General features: G+C 37.1%; 1 protein-coding gene across 1 annotated transcript in view; it reads left to right on the top strand.

Annotated features, from left to right (window-relative positions):
- FAT4 (FAT atypical cadherin 4) overlaps positions 1 to 23,280 on the top strand; it is an 893,394-nt gene that overhangs the window by 852,243 nt on the left and 17,871 nt on the right. The window contains exons 12-16 of the mRNA XM_044061699.1: positions 625 to 710; positions 1,008 to 1,187; positions 4,281 to 4,405; positions 16,532 to 16,749; positions 17,480 to 17,741. Of these exons, the coding sequence (XP_043917634.1) occupies positions 625 to 710; positions 1,008 to 1,187; positions 4,281 to 4,405; positions 16,532 to 16,749; positions 17,480 to 17,741 (871 nt within the window). The remainder of the gene's footprint in view (positions 1 to 624; positions 711 to 1,007; positions 1,188 to 4,280; positions 4,406 to 16,531; positions 16,750 to 17,479; positions 17,742 to 23,280) is intronic.

Raw genomic sequence — 23,280 nt, forward strand, 5'->3', positions numbered from 1 at the left:
GAATTTCTTGGCATCCATTTCTCAAACACATAATAAGTACGCTGGCCATGATCAGAAATGTGATCATAGCCCTTTATATGTTCTAAACTGGAACAGAGAATCCTCCAACTGGTTTCAAAAATGATGCTATCACTTTAACAAACCCATTTGTTGACAATCCTGGATGAGATATGGATTCACAAAAATATCTATCACAGTTTCAAGGGCAATGATTGTTGACTAGTTTGCAAGTCATCGTTGTCAGGGTCAGTGAACATATTTTTAAGCGCAGACCATAAATCACAGTGAGTAGTTCACACAATTTGTGCAGGCTTAAAATATAAAGCAGGTATGATATTAATATCTTTGTCATTGACTTGAATTTTTTCTTTCCATGCTTAATCAACAAATATTCATTCATTAGTGGGATATTTTTCAGAATGTCCAACTATGAATCAATGACAGGGTAAATCCTTTAATTTATTTGTGTAAAAGGATGAGCTTTTGTGTATGCCATCCTTATGAATATGGTTCAAGAGCTGTTACAGTTTAAGCTGTTTATATTAGAGTCAGTGGATTACTTAAATAGAAATGGCCAGACTGCTAGCTGTAACCTTATTATCTGAATACTTTCTGTGTTTACAGGCAACATCTCTAACGGTAGACTCCTGTTCTGAGGATGAAGAGCCGGGTTATTGTACTGTCAGTAATGTTGCTGTCTCCACAGACTGGTAAGTATTGATTGTATAAATTATGTGTAGGAAATTGTCATCAACAAACCTGAAGTTTAAGAAGTTTGAAATCTGTTTACTGCATGAAAATAATCAATTTAAGGAACTAGATTTAGTATGTCCAAGACCAGCTCTCTGCATAGTTCTGCTTTGTACTTTAAAATTAATTAAATATGTTCTCTGCTTAATTTTAAAATACAGTTTTATGATTTGCATCATAAGAGATAACAGCAAAGCAGATGAATGCAGCTCAGTTTAGCATGTGCAATTTTATTTTGTCATTTGCATTTCTTTCAGGACACTTGATGTGCAGCCAAACAGAGTAACGGTGGGAGGAATCCGATCTATAAATCCAATCCTTCAACGACGAGGACAAGTAGAGAGCCACGATTTTGTTGGATGCATAATGGAATTTGCAGTTAATGGACGCCCTCTAGAACCTAGTCAGGCATTCTCATCTGAACACATTCTGGACAGGTGCGAGACTCTGATGTGTTAAGCATTTTCAGAATGAGCAGAACTATTTGCATGACAGAGTAAAGTCACAACACTTGGTAAATATGTTTCATGCATTACTAGTAGCATCCTGCACAGCGAATGCTGCATCACATGCACAATGTAGGGAAGGACAGTCTTATGTTATTTAGCCTGTTGGCTGTTCTATTGTCAGAGACCCTTGTGTTCATGAAACACCAGGTCATTTATGCCAAAAATATGAATCTCATATCCCTATGGCACTTGGTAGGTGATGACCCTAACTTCTGCTTTTCATGCTGGTGCAGTTCATTTCATTGTTCAGACATAAAATGCATCATTAATTTGCTTCATTCTGCTTGTAGCCTAACCATGTCTGCCTCTATTTAGAAATTCATGTTTCCGTTTGTGTCAGGTAACATGTGCCATGTATATATTTTTTCTTGCCATTTTGTATGGATTTATACTAGAAGCACACACACACACACACACACACACACACACACACACACACACACACACACACACACACACACACACACACACACACACACACACACACACACACGCACACACACACACGCACACACACTAACACACACTCACATTAAAGGTGGTGGCACCATTTCCAGGAAGACTTTATTTATTTCACTTCCTTCCTGTTCGAGTGTGTTCTTTTATTATTCGCACAAGATCTTAGTTAAAAGTAGTTGTTAAATTATAGCTACATAACACAGAATATAACAATCTTGTATGAAAAACTGTGTCTGAAAACAAAGGTCGAAATAAAAAATCTTTGCTGCTATTCAACAGTTAGACTATACCATGCCATGCAATCTTGATAATCCAAAACTCTTTCTTAACCTCACTCTGTAGACATTTTCCGTATATCATGGGAACCAATGCAACAGGAAGTTAAACACAAAGACTTTTGTTGGATCTTTTTTTAGTGAAAAATCTGTACCATTCACTGCAACCAACACAAGCAAGCACTTCCTTATCCCACTGTGTGCATGAAATGCTGGCAGTCTGAAAGACATCTTCATGTATGTTTTCTTGTGCTTACTGGCATATTTGTATGTTATTAGTCACTGACCATAATTTCTCCTCTAAGTCACATATCTGCTCTGTATTACCACTACATTCTTTATTGATTTTTAACATTAGTACACATTTATATTGTCATTTTTTTTCCAGATACCTGTTTTGTTTATGACATATATAGTTTTACTATAGGTTCAAAATCATGCTATTTTACTATATCTCTTGCATCTTAATATAGAAACACAGCTGTCACTAAATAATACCTGTAACCAAACCAAACCAACTGGAAAAAAACTAATGTAACTGCTCAGTGCAGATAAACATTCATTAATTTAATTGTTTAATAATCTGCTTAATCCATTTCAAGGTCACAGGAGAGAGCTGGAGTCTATCATAGCATGTAGTGGGTACAATCCAGTGAAACTACTCCTAAAAATGAGCCAACCCCCTGTGATTCATATGTACACTTAGCATTCTTATCCACTACATATTGGATAACTGCCAATTCACCTGTGTAATTCCTTTGGCAATGGGGCGGAGATGGGGCTATCTTGTGAGAACCTCCACCATACACACAGAGATATGTGTAGATGTCAAATGGAAGACACACCAACTAAGAACTGCACAGCCAAGTGGTGTGAGGTAGCAATGCTAAAAGCTCTGCCAGTGAACCTCCCCAAGTGCAGTTTGTTGACAATAAATTATCCACATGCAAATGTCATGCTTTTGTTTGCAAAGATTTTCTTCAAAAAATTATACTACTAATAAGTAGAATAGTTACACAGTCTGGCATCATGTTGGTTATTAACAGTAATCACTAATAGCTTGGTTATTGGTTCAAAAGCAACATATTTAAAATAAGCCTAATGGTTAATGCTTGTTTTGGCATCCCTCAGATGGTAAGAATCCTGCCAAAAATGTTCTCTGTGCTCTGGTTTGTTTTTCATATCCCTATTACCTGAAGTGGAGCATTAGCAATTTCAGGTTCCTTAGAAATGTGTGCATGCAGTCATTAATTTGCATTTTGGATTTATGAAGTATTTTATCTGATCCTTGTCTGCATGTAGCACTTCATATCTAGTGTTTATGTGGAAACTTAATTAACTTTCTGAGTAAATATAGAAATTCATGTATGTGTGCAAAGAGATCTTGGCCTGTTCACAGCTCATTAGTCTTACCTGTAGGCTGAGCTGAATACCTGTGCTTGTTCTGACTCCTAGAGTGACCCCACAGACAGCCACTGCTACCGGCTGAGTTTACAGGGCAAACAGGGAAAAGAGAAGTAGATTGCCAGGTCTTTCTTATCACATATAAAACCACACTCATACCTACAGACGGGTTAGAGGCAGTAATCTACCTTACTTAATGTCTGGAATGTGGGAAGAAACTGGAGCACCCAGAAAAATTCATTCAAGCACAGGAAGTACATGCAGACTCCACACAGAAGGTATCCCAACTGAATCGGAGAACTTGTTGTTGTGAAGCTGCGGTGCTACCCCTTGCACCACTATGCTGCCTATGCCTACTTTACAGAGGCTACAAACAATATTCTTGCTGTGCTAGTATAACAAAATTGTAATCAAAAGATGGTGGGTGCTTTGGTGAAGCATTTTGTGCTCTTAGCTTTACACAAATAAGTTATCAGTCTCACATAATAAAATGATATTCAGTTTGACTCTACTGCCATCTGTTGTCCTCTGCAGAGCAACCCTCTTCTTTTGACATCCACTTGCCTTAGCTGGTAATATTTTCTAGGTCACATATGTGTGCCAATAATCAATGCCCCATTATAGTCAAGGTTTTGAATGAAGCAAGAAGCCCTTCACCATGAAAGTTTGTAAAATACTGCAGAGGTTTAGTGCAAGTTCTTCATTGTGAAGGAGTAACATGAAGCAGTTACAAATAGAGGCAGCTCAACCGTTCAGATTGCAGTTAAACTGGTACGCCATCACATGTATACAGCTGTTCTCTGACTGTGTGTGATCTGTAGTGCAGAGACATATGAACGAATGGATGTGTGATGACCTTGCTTCCTGTTTCCTTTATGTTTAGATGCCCCAGACGGGAAGAAGCATGTGCATCGAGCCCTTGCCAGCATGGTGGAACATGTGTGGACTACTGGTCGTGGCAGCAATGCAAATGCAGAGAAGGTTTCACGGGAAAATACTGTGAAAAATGTAAGTAATGCAAAAAGTCAGAAACAATTGTACAATCTTTCCATAGTAAAAAATGACCATATTTCTGACAGTAGAGTTGACATTAAAGTCAAGTATAGTACATGCAAGCAGGAATAATTAAGTAGTTGTTTGTGTAAGTTCAAAGCTCAGAAAAGGTATAGTAAGTATTTTTTTTTTTTTTTTAAGGCAAAAATACATTCACTCATATTTCCTGACCATATGCAGTGGGCTCATGCCCTCACATTTAGTTCTAAAATATTGTTGACTGTAAGTGTAATCTGAACATGGATATATTTGATTTATAAATGAATTTGTGAGCAATAAATAAATAAATAATAAATAAATAATTTCTGAACACACTGAATACTGTCAAGCTGTCAGATTTTCATTTCAAGCACAATCTCTACTGCTTTGCCTACTTTTGCCTATCCCTCACCTAGGCAGCAGATTTCATTCCCAGGGTTTGACTTTTAATCTGTACTTATCTGAGAGCTGACAGAGATTCATTCTACAGCCTGTGGCATAATTTTATGAAACAGAAATCCAACCTGTGTGCCTCTGCACTGGTCTGCACCCAAATCTACTTATTCAACCCAGATATTGTCACATGACAAAAGCAGTTAAGTTATTGCTACTATGTTCTTGTGTGGTTTTGATGACTTGTTGTACAGATATTCAACTTCTGTATGGTTTCTAAACAAGTGATGAATGCAGCAAATTTATTAGAAAGAGACCTCCTGGCTATCTGTAGTATCTTGAATATGCCGGTATATGGTGCAATCTGTTCAGATTACAAATTCATTGGTGATTCACTTTTGGATTATAGTTTGCTTAGCTATTTAGGTCCTATACTTTTTTACTACACCTGTGCTTTTCTACTAATTCACTTTACTGTTTTCTGAGAGTTTGAATTGCATATTAAACTTTCAAACCGTTTGAACTGTCCGACTTTCTGTCCATGATATAATATCATTAAAGGTCTTTAACTTAAGCACATTGTGGTGTGACTCGGCCTAAGCAATACTAAAAGTCATGTAGTAATCAGTTAGCTGACTTGTGAGAAACAGAGCTAACCTTTGATTACTCCTTGTGATTGGATCTCCTTTTGAAATAATGTTATATAACTTGGTAAAATATTGTCTCACATTTACGGTTCAGACCAGAAAAACAAAATGATGTAATGTCTGCACTTCTATGTTTTGGTATTTCTTTTCCCATGCTGTCTAACCATATGGATTAAATAATGTGTATAATGATTTTTTGTGCAGGCACTAGGAAAACAAAACTTATCACTCAAAATTTGAAGTGGTGGAGATCTTTTTAACTCACTTCAGAGGTGTAATATTGTGAGAGTACTATATAACATGGTGCTCTCACTGTTGCGTTCACATGCAAATAAACGGATAGACATAAGAACAGTAGTATCTCAGCATTTAATGAGTCTGCTTGACTTGATTCTGGAATTGATCCTTATATTCTGTTCTTTCTTGGAATTACTTACATCCTCATACTGTTGTAAAGCCTGTCAAACTTTGTTGTTGTTGTCTTAAACTTTTCATTTTATTTGGGAAAATATTCAGTTTGCCTATACCCCCCTTTACTTGAAAGAATGCCTCCTGGCTTCCTTGTAGAGACCTTCCTTGCAGCTGCAGTGATGAACTACCTGGCATCTGCCTATTATTTATTTATTTATTTATTTTGTGTTCATTTATTATCCTAATTGATGATTTTCAGGCTCAGTGCAGGTGCATTAAATGTACTAAATACAATTTGAGCAGATCACACATATAAGAATACACACAGAATAAGCATTAATTAATTACATATAGACATATTTACAATGGTAAGAAAAAACAGAAATGAGACCCATAGCAGGTGCAGCATAACAACATGGTAGAAGGCTATACTGTTTGGCTTGACATGTGGAGTGCTGGAACTAGCTGATGTTAATGTTTGTATTTAGCATGCTTGTAGAGGTATAAGCCATAAGATCCTTTCTAAAAGTGGGGAAGGAGAGTGTGTGGGATGGTATTCAAGATTTAGGGGCACAAAACTGAGAATACATGATCAAACTGTTTTGTTTGGTGTGTGCTGCATAGAAGCTGGGTAGCTGGATCTGAGAATGTATAGCAGTTGTATTTCATAGAGTCTGCTGGAGAAGAAAATCAAAGAGCCTAACAGGAGGATAACTCCATGTGTGATTGTAACCACCTGACTTTGGACAGGGTATTATAATGATGTTCTCTTCTGGGGGAAAGGGTAATGTATCTGTATACATTGTCTGAGATGGTATGAAGTTGTGTCAGATTGTTTTTGGAGGTAGATCCACATAAGGGGAAGGAAATATTCTAACTATGGAAGGAGGATACCTTCTATTCTGGGCACTAAGAGCTATGATATTTTTCTGGACAGGAATAGTAGATTCATACCTCTCAACCTCTTAATATAAGAAATCTTAACAAAACCTAAAATAATGGGGGGACAAAGGCTCAAAAATTGGGACATATTTTAAATATTGCTTTTATAAACTTAGAAAGCTGCTAAAATAACCTGATTTGTGTTTGCATATATTTTCTGATATGGTGTCTGTAACTCAAGTATATGTCATTATTTAGTGAATTCAATTCTTTGTGCTTTGTCAGAAAACTGCAGATTTTATGATGAACAGACCAAATATTTGAGGCAAAAATCTGAACATTCTGCAAAAGTCTGGACAGTTGAGAGGTATGACTAACTTGTTGACTTTGGCTTTGATCACTTAAATAGGGTAATGGAAATTAAGGCAGGGGATCCCAACACAACCCTAGAAATTTGAAGGATGAGATATTTTCCACTGATTTAGAGTGGGATGGTCCAGTTTGTTGAGACTAGTTACTGTGGTGTCCTGAACTGCATGGATGTTGTTTTCTTTAGATTCAGCAGCTGTTTGTACTGGAGTATCCAGCAACTAAGATTAGAGATCTCTGTTTGAAGGAGGTTTTAGCTGGGGTAGATAATGGGCCAGAGCTGTACATAACATGGCTGTACATAACATGGCTGTACATAACATGGCTGTACATAACATGGCTGATTGGCTGATCTATACATAATATGTCATCCACTTCAGCAAGCATGAGAGTTTGGATGGGAGTCAGTTGAGGTACTTCTGATCTGGAAAAATATATTATGTTCATTTGTGTCAATTTTTTGAAGAATATTAGTGCCTTTATTACAAACTCTTGTCCTACCATTTTGCAATTAATGTGCATATTCTTTTTGTTTTTTTTGTTCAAATATTTTTATTAAGAAAATAAATTATTTTTAATAATAGTATAAATGACAAAACATAGTTTTGAATAAGAAAAAGAGCAAAGAAAAAAATGTACACATTCTTGAGTACATTTAAACTTAGTTATTATCGAGTTTCTGATGTGTTTGTCAGTGTACACTGCTCCCCCTGCAACCAGCGCCCACCTTCTTTATGCATGACCATGAAACTGTATTTAGTTATCAAGGAATGGCCTGGCCAGTCTTGTGGCAAGATGGAGAATTACCTAACTCATTTCATGGATTTGAATAACTAAGCATCTCTCTGTTGTCATCCTGCATTCATTCCTGAGCAGAAATGTTCATGTTCCCTTTTATAAGCATGTCAAAGATACTACCGGCTGTCCTTTTCCTAGGTTAGAATTCTTCTGTTTTCTCACATTCCACTCTTACCTTGGGCATGAATCACATCTCATATCTGTCTGAACTGTCCAGCCATGTACCAGGCCATTCTGCAGCATCCTATTGACCATGTCCCCTCACCTGAAATGTTGATGTCATTTGCAGGTAGATTAATATTTTTTCAGAACCCACATGAGTTATCCGTTGTGAATAACTCCAGAAGTACCAGGACCAGCACTAATTCTTGCAGTGCCTCTGTTAGTACTTCTCTGGTTATTGAATGCTGTTTTCCCACTATGTTATTTGCTGCATGTCTACAGGGCAGTTTTCTTTTCCTGTCACTGTGTTTTTTATTTTCTCCTCCCTTTAGATTCTGCCTCATATTTACTCTGATAAAAAATATTAAAGGTGTTGTTAAAATCTGAATACAGAGCAGTACGTGGCCCTGGTTAGTTTATTTCTGGTTTGTGTTGTGAAAGAATTTTGATCTGGTAATATCTGTCTTTGAGAAGAAATAGACAGCACCCAACCTTCAGTCCATTAGATCATTTCATAGCTGTCGTGGACTTAATGGTAGGATAAGAGGCTTTTAACGTTTTGATTCATACTGGAAATTGGTTTTGTTTATAAGTACTTTGTGAGTCACTCTGTAGAATTACAGTATATATTCTGTTAAAAAAAAAAGACTATTACCCTCTTTCCTTCCTTCCTTCTAAGGTGTCACTTCTTCCCTGTAAAAGCAGCGCTTCCCTGAGTAACAAAAACATTTACTGAATATTCCTGCCCTCTTTCCATCCACTGAGACTTTGTTAATCTTGGTGCTTGACCCCTGCTAGTCTGTCTCCTTATTATAGTCACCGAGAAACATTTTCAGTTAATTTGCTTATTTATTTTTGCTTAGTGAAGAAAAAAAATAAACCCACATAAAATAACTAACCCATAGCACACACTAAGAAACAAAGCTCTCTTACCTTTTCCATACATTGTACATAAAAGAGTAAAAAGAACAATAGCTTTTTCTTATGTTACTTTAAATAATTGGTTTTATTTTAGGACTGGAAAATAATGATTATATCTATCAGCAATCGTGTTGCATATCGGTAGTCTTGTTGCATATGTCCTTTCCCCCGTGTAATGAAGTTCTAATATAGGCAGAAGAGTACTGAGTTTTTTCTTCTTCTTGAGGCATTTTCCTGTTAGAGCTCTTGATTTTATCTTGCACAGTGCTGTTAAGAGTTCCTTCCATAGAAGTTTTGATGCTCCTCAAAAAAAATAAAAAAATAAAGAAAAGTAGAAAAAAATCAGTAGTCAATTTTAAGTATGAGCAATAGATCCAGGAAAATTGGTAAGCGTAACTAGAAACCTCCATTCCTTTCTGCATTGAACTGTACCTCCCATCCCCCCCCGCCTTCTTCAGATTCTGGCAGTTTTCCTGTTGAAAAGGCAATGGATTATTACTGCATAGCAAACAGCACATCACTGGTCAGAAGTGCTAGTATTGTTTTCTCATACAATCAGTTTAAATGACATTTGATTACAGTTGCTAAGGCCATTTGAAGATGTGGGGGTCAGTTGCAGTAAGCCTACCATAATTTGATTAAGGAGCTGCTGTAGGTTTACCTGTGGCTTAGGGGTGACTAGCACTGTAATCCACTTTTTCTAAGTAGTATGAATAATGTCTGGCAAGTATTTCACTATAGTCTTACATTAGAGAAAAGCTTACAGTAGTGGAGAGGTTCTTCAAGGCACAGTAGAATACAGAAGTGGAAGAAGAGGGCATTTTGACAGTAGTGGATGCTGAAATGAAGGTGACATGAAGATAGGTCACAAAAAGGAGCCAAAACATAGTAAAATGCTGTCTAAAATTGTCTGGGGAGGCAGATAGTCAATCTAAGTGCAGCGAATGAAGTGACAATCAAGGGAGTGTAAGACAGTAAGATGAAGATGGTTAGAAAATCAGATTGGAGGGACTTAGTGCAGTTAAACTATTGTGAGAGTCTATTACAAGAAGAACCATGGATACTTGTGCAATGGTATGAGTCAAAACAGTACCCAAACAGCAGTATGTTAGGGCTGATCTACTCTGTTCAAATGCATCCATAAGAGTAGCAAGTTCACACATACTAATCTCTATGTGAGCATGAAAACCCTAACAATCAACCCTCTAGCTCCTATTGGCCCATTCATTCCTCCTGACTGCTGGCATCCTAGTGCAAGAGCTAGGGATCATGGCCTTCATACAGCATGGGTAGGAGATTTCTTTGTGGTTTTAGTATCCCTCATGATGTCTTGAAAGGCATGACGCAATGCCCAATATACTGGAGACAGGAATTCCAGGTAGAATGCATGTCTATTTTTTGGTCGACTTATGCCCCCATTCCCCAAACATAGTTAATGTATGTACTGCAATCCTGGACATTACCCCAGGTTAAATACTTGTGGAAAAATTGTGCCAACAACTTTCCCCTGGCTTGGGCGAGCTGGCAGTGGCAGCTTACTACTATCACTTCCCAGTTAACTCCTTCCATTGCAGGGCTATTAATTTGTCCCAAGTTGTTTGGGATGTAGTCAGGACAAGCATCTCTATGCCAAAGAGCTGGCAAGGAGTCATTTAGTTTTTTCTGAAGTTCTGGCAGCTTAAGATAGCTGTTTGAGAGAGAGGTTGGCAATCAGAAGCTCTGTGTTGGTGTGACAACAGGAAGATAGGTAGGAGGATTTCGTACCTCTGTACAACAAACTGCACCTAAGACAGAACAAGAGGGTAGTATTTAAGCGAGTGCATGATTTCATCAGAGAGACAGAGGTGTCCTTAAAGTAGGAGTGGGAAACAGCATATGGCCTAACAAGGGAAGACTGTGGTCTCCCAGAACATGTTCTTGTTGATACAGTAATTCAAACAGCAACTATTTACATCCCAGTGACACATAGTATGACATTGTCTTCAGTTTCCCTACAGCCTTCACTCGGGCTGTGTAACAAGAAGGGGACTGAGGATCTAGCCTGTGTACTGGAAATGTAGATGATAGAAGCAGCCAGTGCAGAGAAATGAATTAAATGTCATATTTGTAGGAAGCATTTATGAAAATGCAGATATGTGCTTATCTAGAAGATGTAGGTTTAGAAGAGATATGGCCCCAGTACAATAACAGAAACCTTGTTTGTGATTTCAGGTTTGGAGTATTTGGATTTGGAATGGGAATTTTAAAAAGATGTTTTTGGTCAGAATATGAAAATGATGAAGTCGACTATGGCTATTTAATACTATAGGCTTTTTTTTTTAATATTTGAGTGCTCATCTGAGTTTATGTATGTATGACTGAACAGTTTACAGTTTGACTGTGTGTCACTCTACTGAATACAGATTTAGTGAAATAAGTGTGGTATTGTTTGGCCATTGTAACCTACAGTGGAAGTGTAGTATGTGTATATTTGTGGGGTAATAATAAGTGGAATATTGAGTCAGTTTGTTCTGAGTGTATTCTGAACAGTTGTTACAAGTGTTGGATGATAGTGTTTACTTTTTGATTGTGATCCATGTACAGAATGGTACTGTATATGATCTGCTAAATAACCCAGGTGCCTTTCTGGGCAGCAGTCTACTGTATATTCTTGAACTACTCAATTGGCAATATGGAGCTGGTGGAAAGCAACAGAATAGCTGCAGAAGCAACTTTGCCTTGTGTAGCTGTAGTCTGCTTTTATACCCCACATAATTCCTGTACTCTTTATTGTATCTATTACAGGATCCATGCTTCACATTTATGAATTATAACTAGTTAATTTAGATCAAATATAGGCTGTCTTAAACACTCAACTATCAAGAATACTGCTGAACATTAGCATTTCATTGCACATTTCACTAATACAGTATTTAATGAGTAATGATATTACATCTGTGCTTTGTATAAAATGTAACAGCATTACTGGGATTTGGTTTTATGAGTGACAAAGTTCCATCAGCCCAAAAGGATATGTGGCTAGGCCATCACCGGGTCTTTCTCATCCAAGTTTCATTATTTCTTATGGCCTTTCATAGAGCTATGCGGTCTAAGAGGTCATCCAGTTTTGGAAACAAACAATTCTAACTGTTGTAGATGTGTAAGGATATGTAGAACAGTGTGGCCATGTTCTTGAAAGGCCCTCCACTACCACATTGACACTTCACATGTGCATATCCATAAGAGTTTATGCATAATCATATATTACTGTGGTACTTTGCAGCTAGTGATTCAGTGGTCCCTTGATGTATCCTTCATTCTAACTACATTTGTCTAAAAGGAGCATATAAGCAAAATGGCAATAAACTAAAACCAAGGAACATCAGGACATCACATTACCAGATTATACTTCATCTAATGAGTGTTATATTTCGTGGCAAGCAATGTTTTTTTTTTGTCTATTTTTTACAGATTGGGGTGGACTTGGGGTCAATCACTACTTGCTTCAGGTCCTTCTGCATATCCAAACACACTGTTCTCCTCAGGATCAGCACAGTCTGCTCTTCTCCATCCTTCTTCCATTCTAACTGGGATTTGTTTCTGCAGATCAGAAGACCTTCAGCCACTGGGGTTTGATTGTCCCATGACCAAGTAGGGGAGCACATGTGTATGGGGTTTCATGATACAGAAAACCGTTTGTCATAAGGGCTTCTGCTGTTTGGTGACATGACATGCCACTCCACTGGTTTTCCCCTGCTTCTCCAACTCTGCATTTTCCTGGACTTTGGGGCTACCAGTCCTCTATTTTGTCATGCAGGTTTGTTCACAACAGGTCTAAGAGTTGAATAAGAGAAGGGCTTTCCAGTCAGCCAATGCTGATGCAGAGATGGAGAATTGGAAATGGTTGTGATAGACAAGAGCCATTATATAGGGGTATGCTCCTAACATGCCCCTCATATTCCTTGCTGACAGAGTTGAAGATTTATAGCTTTGACAGTTCTCTCTCTCTCTTCTCCACATCGGTTCCTCCAACACTGTCCCACTAGTGAAACCCATGCTATTTAGATTATACTTTTGGCTTTATCTCTGTACGCCACTGTCAAATTGGGTACCAGTGTTATTTATTAATTTGTATCTGTTAACTTTGGTAGAGCTCTGATACACAGGAACCTTTTGTTACTCAATACAGAACCCCACAAACCTTTTTCCTACTCAGCCCAGAAGCCCACTTTGGTTAAGTGACTTGATCATTCACACAGTTTGGCAAATGGAGGCTGAGGGGCTCAAACTCTGGACCACAGCAGAAGGACAAGTGTTATTTTCTGACTATATGCAAATCATTCTAAATGTTCCAGTGTGCCTTTCTAGTCAGTGTAATAACAACATGTAAAACACTATGAACAAAACAGCATCTTGTAGCCACAATCATCATGAAGTGCCTGTAGAAAATTGTACATTAGTATGCCTTTTCTAAAGTGCAGTTCCTTAACTGGCACTGTGGTGTGGAGGAATAAAGTGCTGACAAAAGCACAGGCAACCCATGTTTGGATAGTGGCTTGGGCATTTGATGGCATAGGCAGGGAAGTTGGGAATGTCCATCCTGAGTGTGGATGGATGGTGGTGCCAACTGACTTGCTCTTGTGATCTAATGACAGAACCTCAACTGGAGAGTGGAGGCTCATAATGATGTAGGGAGCTAGTGCAGGAAGACATGGTCATAACTGCCCAAGCCAATGACAGTAGCCTTTGTGGATGCATGTGGTGAAGCTTGCATCTGTGGACACGGGGCATATACAGTCCTTGTGGTGATGCAAACATCAATGCCAATATTAGGGGAGGAGTTTGACCAAAAAATAAAACATGCTGTCATTGCTGTATTGCCAGCGAGACACAAAGCAGTGTCATGGCTGGGTGGATGATGCCCCACTTCCCAGACAACACAGTGTCTGACCAAGGGGAGACTTGATGGTTGGTAGACAATGGGACAAAAATCATACAAAAAAGTACAGTTCTGCTTGTTACTGGCTTTATTTTAGTCACGAAAGTTAATGCTGTAAATAACAATAGTAATCGCAATAGCAGTACTAACACTCATCAAATGTGTGAGACAAGTATATTTCTTTTATGTACAGTCAGTATTATTATAAAAAGGGTAACACATTTAAATTAAAGTTCACATCAATAGAATAAACTTCATTTTAGTAAGACTGTTGTGTTGCCATAGGAGCTAGGTGTTGTTAATAAATAGCTAAATTCAAAAAAAATATATATTAACCTGAAGAAGCTCACTAAGCAAAACAAAATGTGGTTTTCAACGTTTGTCACTGCCAGAGGTATCCTTTCCCAGCACTGAAGAAAGGTTAACTTTAAGAAAAAAAAAACAGATCTGTGCAAACCTTGAAATATTTAATGAATATTTCCATGGATTGCTTCAAAAAGTTATGAGCTTTGCCACTTTCTCATGGGACATATGCTGGCACCATTCTTTCGAAGCAAATGACATCCAGACAAGTAAACGTCACATAAGAAGTAAATCCGAGTCAAAAAATGTATGATCTGGTGCAAGAAATATGAAAAGGGTAATAGTAAGCTTGGGTTCTAAATCATCCATGCTTGTCATAAGTCCATTTTGCAACATGCTAAAATGCTAAAATAGTGCAAGAACTTACTAATAGCTATCAGAAACATTAACCGGTACTTCAACCAGATCCCTTAAGTTGAAATTAAAGTTACAGTTTTATCAGCAGTGTCCTAGTGCACTATACCGTTTTACAGTAATTAAGATTTGTAACAGAAAGGCCTGCAGAGATATATTCAGAAAATATATTGATGTTGAAAGGAACCTTCATCCGGACTTTCTTTCTATAGTAAACAAAAATGCCTTTTTTTCTTTCATCTTCTGTGTTTCTTCTTTTTGATTAACCCATTGTTTCATTTTCAGAAGAGCTTCCCATTAATTGAGGCATCACAAGAAAATGTCTTGAAAAAGGAAACACATAGCACTAAAGGCAAGAAAGCATAGAAGAACACTTAAATGTAAAACCTTCCATTAAGCTCAAATATATTGCTGACAAACAATACACAAGGGTTTTCTTGTGCACTGTTTTTCATGGAATGCTGTGTTTTCTAAATTTTCTAGTTACTACAAACACATATTTATTTTATTACTGCTATCTTTCCAGTATACAAGATTATTTTTTTTTCAAGAAAAATCGTGCAGAATTGTGCAATGTAGCCTAGTGAGAGTAACATTGTGGCTTGACTGTATTGAAAGTTGGCTTACTTACCTAACAAGTGGTCTCGCAAGGTTGTCTATAATTGGCAATGAATGACTCAAAACACACTTTAACAAGAGGATATTTGTGGCTTGTTTGTAGAAGCAGACTACATTTGATTATCTTGTTTTATATAATGGATTTCCTGGCAGACACAACAGCAGGTTTCCAACTCGGCATAGTGATTATGTTTGTGAAAATATCCTAGAAGGCCTCTTGCTGGAGAATAGCTGTAGTTTACATTAGTGTGTATAGATTAATACTCTAACCATGAGTTTCAAATGGATTAGTGATGTATGCTAATCAGGTTATAGTTCAGTTCAATATTGTAAATGACAGCAACTTTGTCTGTCTTTCTGTCATTATATCCACTGTCTGATTCTACCTTTTTGTCTAGTGAGCTAGTCCAATCACCCTTTTCAGCCATTAACTGGACCACAAGGGCAAGGATGAAAGCATGCGCACTCACCTGTGCACGCGCACGCGCACACACACACACACACACACACACACACACACACACACACACACACTCGCACGTGCATGCAACACACTGAGTTGAATGGATCTATTTCATCAGTATTTTTTTGAGGATGGAGGAAACTGAAGTACCTAGAGAAAGCTCACATAGGCATTTGGAAAGTTGGCAAAAACCACACATTATATACTGGATATCTCACAATTTAGCTATGTTGTATACATATTTTAATTAATTTGTTTTTGATATGCCTTTTTCTTTTATCTTTTGAATAAGTGCCATGTTAAAAAGTGACCTATAACAAAGCTAAGTTATTTACGATACATTAAGATTATATCCCCTCAATTACAGTAATCTACATGTCATTAAATGTAGCACTTCTATAACACTTTACAGTCTAATTTCAATAAATGATTAGCTGATTTGTAAGACACTGTACTCATTTTTATTAAAAGTTTAGTAATTTCCAAATAATTAACTTGTGATCATTCTGAAAGTATCTGGCACTATTATTTATGTGACCCGCTGTCTGTATACCTATTTTCTATTTCTGTCTGCCTATGTTTTTAGTGGGCTGATCCATCCAACATTTTCAGCTATGACCTAGGCCACTAGATCAAGGATAAAAACAGACAGACACGCACACATATATATGGCAACTTATTTGTGATACTTCAGACAAAACAGTCTTGAGATACTTTTAGTCTTGCTTTATAGACCCAGGGGTTAGTTGCTGGTGTTAGCAGGTAACAAACATAATAAAAGTGTTTTTTGATTTTGTTTATAGATACCAATGCTGATACTGCCTTATCTCTACATGGTAGCGGACGCCTGGAGTACTCTGTAAACCAGAATATAAAGCGGGACTACCTAATGCGACATGGTCTGAAAATAACAGCTCCTGAACCAGTGAGCGTACAGAGTTTGGAATTAAAATTCAGAACAAGGAGCAGCAATGGCATTTTAATACACTTCCAGGAAAGCAGTAACTACAGTACAGTGAAGGTAATATGTAAGCACAGGCTGTGATGATGTGAATAGACTGCAAGCATTATAAAGAGATAATCCATGTCCACATTATATCATTAAAATGTAAACTTTAATAATCACTGGGCGCAATTCCAAAACAATTTACCTCTTCTGACAATTAAAAAAAAATCATTTATCAGGGCAAAGAGAGGTGACAGAGTTCAGTAATTAAATAGTTGCTTCTAAATTCCATAGTACATACCCAATGAGAAACTACAGTATGGCCTTAAGAATCATCCATCATCTGTCTGAGCATGTATGAAATTATCATATGCAAACTACTTTAGATATTCCTTAAATTTCTCTACTTTATGCTTAAGGTATATAAGGTTTAAGGTATAATATTTATGCCTCCCTTCTTCAGTTCCATACCTCTGCTGTCAATATAATCTGTGTTTAATCAGTATTTATAAATCAAAATGTAGCAATGACTCTGTCTTCAAAGTCTGTGCTAAAAGACCTTGGTTTCAAATGACTAAAGCATTAATGATATTAAGTTGTTGAGCTACTTTGAACATTACTATTTGTCTCCGTGCTAGTGAATAAGAGATTTTAAAAAATATTGGAAGAGAAGTATGAAAAGGTGAAAAGGAAAAGAAATGTGGTAATAATGGTATATGCTGTAGTTTCAGCTATTTAGTCTTGAGCAGTTCTGTTAACAAAGATCTAACTTAAAGTGTTGGTTAAATTCCTTTATTCTGCTTAGGTAAAGAATGACAAAATACATTACACGTCAGATGCTGGAACTGGTGGGAAAGTGGAAAGGAATATTCCAGAAGTTGCTGTTACAGATGGACAGTGGCACACTTTGCTAATGGAGAAGAATGGATCTGTGACAACTATGTCCATTGACAAAACACACACAAAGGAAATACATCATGTCACTCATGATTTTGGAGGACTAAATGTTCTTACCATTTGTCTTGGGGGAATGCCATCTGTTCAGACATTCCACAGTAGTGCAACAGGTCAGTAAATGATTGTCCTTTTATACATTGCACTTTACTTGCAGCTTACATTAGGCACACATATTTTTTTTAAATCGATGGTATACTTCTAACTGTGATGTGTGCTGAAACTTCTCGATCAATTTAGAATGCTTTATTTTGACATTCCAATATCACGTACTCACCCATGCTGACAAAAGATGATCAAATTTAACCCACAAAAAAAGTCTTACATAAAAGAATTGACTCAGCTATTCCAAACTCATCCATTCTTCCAGATTCTTATATATTAACTTCTGTATTAGAGGACTGAGACAAAATCCCCATAAATGTACAAAAAAATTCAGACTTACAAAACTAACCTCTCAGTCTATATTTAAAAAAAACTGCTTCAAATGTATGAATGTCATGAAAGTGTTTTTATAGGTTCATAGGTAAGTACTAGGCTGGCTGCCCTTGCAGGCCATTTTAAGCCTAGCCATTTTTCATTTTTGTCATCAAAATAATCTATCCTATTTGGTTATAGATTGGTCTTACTCATCCTGTGGTCAATAATTATATATTGCCCCTGATGAGAATAAGTAGGATCATAACTTAGATAATTTGATTTAATTTTTGGTAAGAAGATCTATTTTGAGTTTCTCATTATGTCTTTTCCAACTTTTGTTAACTTATTTCTCCTTTTAGAAAACTAGGTGCAAATTTGCCTGGATGATACTAGCTACATCTAAAATCTTGCAGTTTGAGCTTCATCAGCCATTCAGATCCTGGCCATGTGCTCATCAAAATGGTCCTGTTCTCTTCAACATAAAACCAAAGACATTTTCTTGTTAACTTTAGCTTCTCACAATATGTCATACCACCTTAGCTTTATCTTATGTCATTAACATCCTTCTGCTGTTGTACACAAACCTTGTAATCCTTACCTCTTCCTTTTTTCCCATAATTCAAAGTAAAGAACAAGATTACTCCGAATTAACCTTTCCCTGGGTTACACACACTTGTTTATTCATATTTAATTCAGTATCTTTCTACTTCAATATATCCTTCAATAAAATCACTGAAACATGTTTAAATTCAAATGTTTAACAGACCTTCAGTTACTTAAAGTGCCACAACCAGAATTTTTATGGATCAACTTTTGATAATAACTATACTAAAACTGAACATCTGACCTTTCCCAACCCTCTAACCATGGCATTAAACATGTAGTCAGTCTTGCTATGATAGTTTCATGAAAATAATAATAATAAATAAAACAAAAAAGTAGCTAAACATTCACTCACTAAGCCATTTCTGCTTCCAGGAGATAATCCCAGCTGGTTTAATGTTGATGATCTTACAGAGTTCATACATTGAAAAGTCAACCTACACATCTCTAAAATCACCAACATTCTCCACATTCTGTACCTTTCCACTGACATCATAACTTGTGATAAACTCGTACAATTATTTACCCATGTCTTTTTTAAATCATATAACACATCTCCCTATTCCTTAACTGCCTTAAAACTGTTTTACCCGAACCCAGGTTCTTCTTCTTAAAGGGCACACACGTTTTACACAGTGGCCTTTTATTAAATTTAACCTCTGATTTTTCTGTTCAACCACCTAGTTTAATATTTTCCACAACAGCAGGACATAGATTATACTCCTCTGCATCTTTATGTCTCACTCTGCCTGTTCCAGTCTTAAGTGTATAGCTTCATCTTAATTCCTGCTGTAGGTTACCATGACTCACACTGGTCATAAAAAGCCACTTAAGTAACAAGGAAGATCTCAGCTTTGTATCTACTTTGTCCTTATGACCCCTTCAGTACACACCTTTAGTACTGAGCTACAATTATCAGACAAATCCTTTATGATGACTTTTTTGGTCATGTCATTTTTATGCAGTGCGACCAAGTGCGTAGTCAGTACAAAAGAAAACATATAAAAAAAATATTTCTGTAAATTCATCTACCACCTACACCCAAGTCAGCCAAACCTACCTATACTGAAAAGTCAATAAAAAAAAATAAATATAATAATAAATAAATAATAAAAAAGGAAAAAAAAACTTCTGTCTAAATCAATATTAAAACTTCCTGTACTGTTAATGCCTTTCTTTTTCATAGACTACATTTCCATCACTGAAGGAACTGCAGCCAATCAGAATTGCCTTGACAATCATTCATATCTATAAACCTTATGTGCGTACACATCTGGGTTTGGTGTGTGTATGGACATAAGAAACCTTAGCAACTTTCAGTTCCTTGCTTAATACTATTATAATAGTCCCATAATTAATCACAGCCTTTCATCTGCCACCATCCGCACAACTTAATACAGCCATAATGTCACAATCCCATCTCCGTCCGTGACCTGGTGTACATCACCAGTTAAGGCTGCTAGAGTCAGGTACAGTGCCATCTAGGTAGGAGGTATGAGCTCCATCATTCAGGTAACCTAATCTCTGTCAATAAAACATTCTTTAGGGATGTCGATCCTCACCTGATTAATGGAAAAAGAACCTAAAGTGATGCAAGAGTTGGAAATGTAGCAGCTAGAGGTAGTCCGACCCTCTTTGTGCATAGCATGGTCTATGTAACTAGACTTCTTGATCTGGGGTTGTTTAAGTCCTTCTATTGAAAAGCTTTGGATGGCTGTGGTGATATTCCCAAGTCTTTGGGCTGTACAGCTAGAGGTTATACAGGTAGATGAGACAGAGTGCCTCAATGTGGTTGTGAGTCATAGACAGGAGAGCATCGACAGTTTCTATACCTGTTTATCAAATAGTTATACTGGGGCTCCCTTCTCATACAGAAGTTGGATGAGATGTTTGACTGGATACTGCCTAATGACAGTACAGTATTACTGGGAGATTTCATCTCTCTATTGCAGTAAGTAGCAGAGGTATCTGTAGAAGCAGGACTGAAAGGAGTGACTTCCCAGACCAGAATCTAACTATAATCTATTGCAAGTCAGGGACTGTCCATAGCAAACATCTTGTTTGAAAATATAAAGCATGGGTGTGCTTGCTAGCTGCAAGAGCATCTTAGGATAAATGTCAATGTCATACTTTATTTTCATGTCTTCAGAGATAAGGCCATAAGCTCCAAAATACTTCAGGAAGAGAGGAGCAGACCTGTGATATAATTATGAGATGTCAATGACTTGGATTGAGCAGACAAATTCTCTGCTACCAGACCTGGGAGATGTAAACATACAATGAAAACTTCTTGGGAATTCCTGAATGTGTGGAGAATGCTTCTTTGTGTGAATGGTTCATTTCCAACATATGAGAATACTTTGAATGAGATGTCTGCAAGGCTGAGGATGATGAAACTGAAATGACTGTGTATTAGACCTGAACTGAAGAGACCTCGATAAATGCAGTAACTGAAAAGTGATTGGTCCCTATCATGTAGTAACCTATCCACTGTTATAGAAAGCTGTCAAACTGAAGAAATCTGTCTTCCAGATTGTGGTAGCAGGGGGTTGTCTTGCTTCATATGTGAGATAATGGTTAAGTCAAGAAGGTGTCAGTGAGTTAGCAGGTGGTGTAGAGTTTAAGGTTACAAGCTGGAGTTCCTAAGGTACAGGTTTGATTCCTTCAGCCCTTGTTTGCCTAATGTGTGACCTTGAGCAAGTCAGTTAATAAGACATTGTTACTGGGTTGTCATTGAAAAGGGGCTGAGTATGCAGTGGGCCTATCTGGTTAACAAACATGTATTATTAATATTATTATTATTATTATATCAGCAGCTGAAACAAAACCTTCGGTGTGGGTGAGTCCAAATTCATCACTGTAGCTTAAGTCACTGCATTATGCTGTTTAAGAGATGGCACCTTTAGCATTGCTCAGATTACCAGTGTGTTAATCATGTGGACTGATTTGCTGTCTGAAAGTAATGACTGAAGAGCAGCATATTACCTTGTTTCCATAATATTATTTCTAATATTATGACTTCTTATGTTACATGATGTCAGAAGTAAAGCCAGAAATGAAGTAGAACATTTTATTTTATTCCACTAAGATATTATGTAGGTCCAGGCTCCAAGTGTCTCTCTATAGTGTGCTTTAACAAAGTGTTAGAAGCAATGGAGTCAATAATTTGATTTACTCCAGATAGTGAGATGAATATCTGAAAAGCTTAAGAAGGGAGTGCATGGCAGGTCTCTGTATATAGCATGTCAGTAAGCAGTTAAAGGATATAATAAGTCTGAATTATCAGTGATAGTGAAAGAATGAGAAATGATGCTGCACTGATGAGAAATAAACTTCAGAGTTATGTGGGGCATAGATAGGCAGAATACTGACTGTAGTCCAGCCATCCCTCATTTAATTGGTGGTCTAAGTGCTGGAAGAGCCAAATGGGGTGGATGGTTTGGGGCATGGAGTAAAGGCACAGTACCTGTTGGCCTCTATCAGGGATGAAGGTGGCAAGATATTCCCTCAGGAACATGTCCTCTCAATGAAACCCTGGTTGAAACTAGAAAGCTAATGGGAGTTACTTGGGGTGAGGTTATGTTGCCTGTTTCATCAGGTAATAGCCATATGTCTCATCCACTGAATACCATGCATAAAGTTAATGCATCTGTTCCCCCTCCATTTATCAGCTATTTGCTATTATATTTTAATAATGTTTCTAATGCTAGAATGTGGTTTGAAAACATACTGAAATGGTGAGTGTTTGAAGCAATCTTCTTTCTCCTGCAGAGGATGCAGGAATATTCTTTCACTCTAATTACAATACTTCAAACATATGAGCTTCATTGTGAGCTTTGCATACTAATGACAGCTAGTTAGCTAGCTAGCTATCAGGAGATGGAGGCTATTTTTGCTACTTGTTGAACAGACAAAAGTAATTCCATAAACAATACATGCAGTCCATTTGCTTATTCAGTAATTAAAGTTTATTTAAGTCCTGAGAAAAATAAACTGTTCCTTCTTTTCCTCTACCACAATTTGTAGGCCAAGTTAACAAAATAAAGCTGAAATGAATTCTGCCTTTTCTAGGACTTGTGAAATGTATAAATAATAAATTGGTTGCTGTCATTTGTGAAATTACGGGTACTTAAAAAATACAGCTTGGAGATGAAATGGTCTGAACTGGCCCACGTTCTCTTCCTTGTGGTTTTGTGTTTAGATCACTTGTACAGTCCTGTGGTCCAACCAATAAATCCTGTTTAATGAATAAAATATCAGAATATTTATTTCATGCTGTCTCTGCTTTCCTAGCATTAAGGGCTGATTTTATTCTGATGCTTAGTGATATCAGCCATTTAGCCAAGTCAACATGTCAGCAGATGCCTTCTGACAACCACAAGTTATAAATGCATGTCTTTCTGGAAATTCTTCTAATTCCTTTTATACCCTTTTCTTCAAGAACTAAATTATCATGTTTGTGTCCTCTCAGTCCATCAGTAAAGATGCATGGAGCATACAAAGGCTGATGGCCCAGGCCAGAGATTTGTTACAAACCTTTTGATGCTTAAAAATACATTATGGATCATCAGGCCTCTGTAGTTCTAGTCTTCATAATTTGCTGTGCTCAGGCAAATGAAATAGAGGTAT

This window comes from Protopterus annectens, chromosome 2.part0 (genome assembly GCF_019279795.1).
Source record: "Protopterus annectens isolate FY-2018-M chromosome 2.part0, PAN1.0, whole genome shotgun sequence".
NCBI classification, from domain to species: Eukaryota; Metazoa; Chordata; order Ceratodontiformes; family Protopteridae; genus Protopterus; species Protopterus annectens.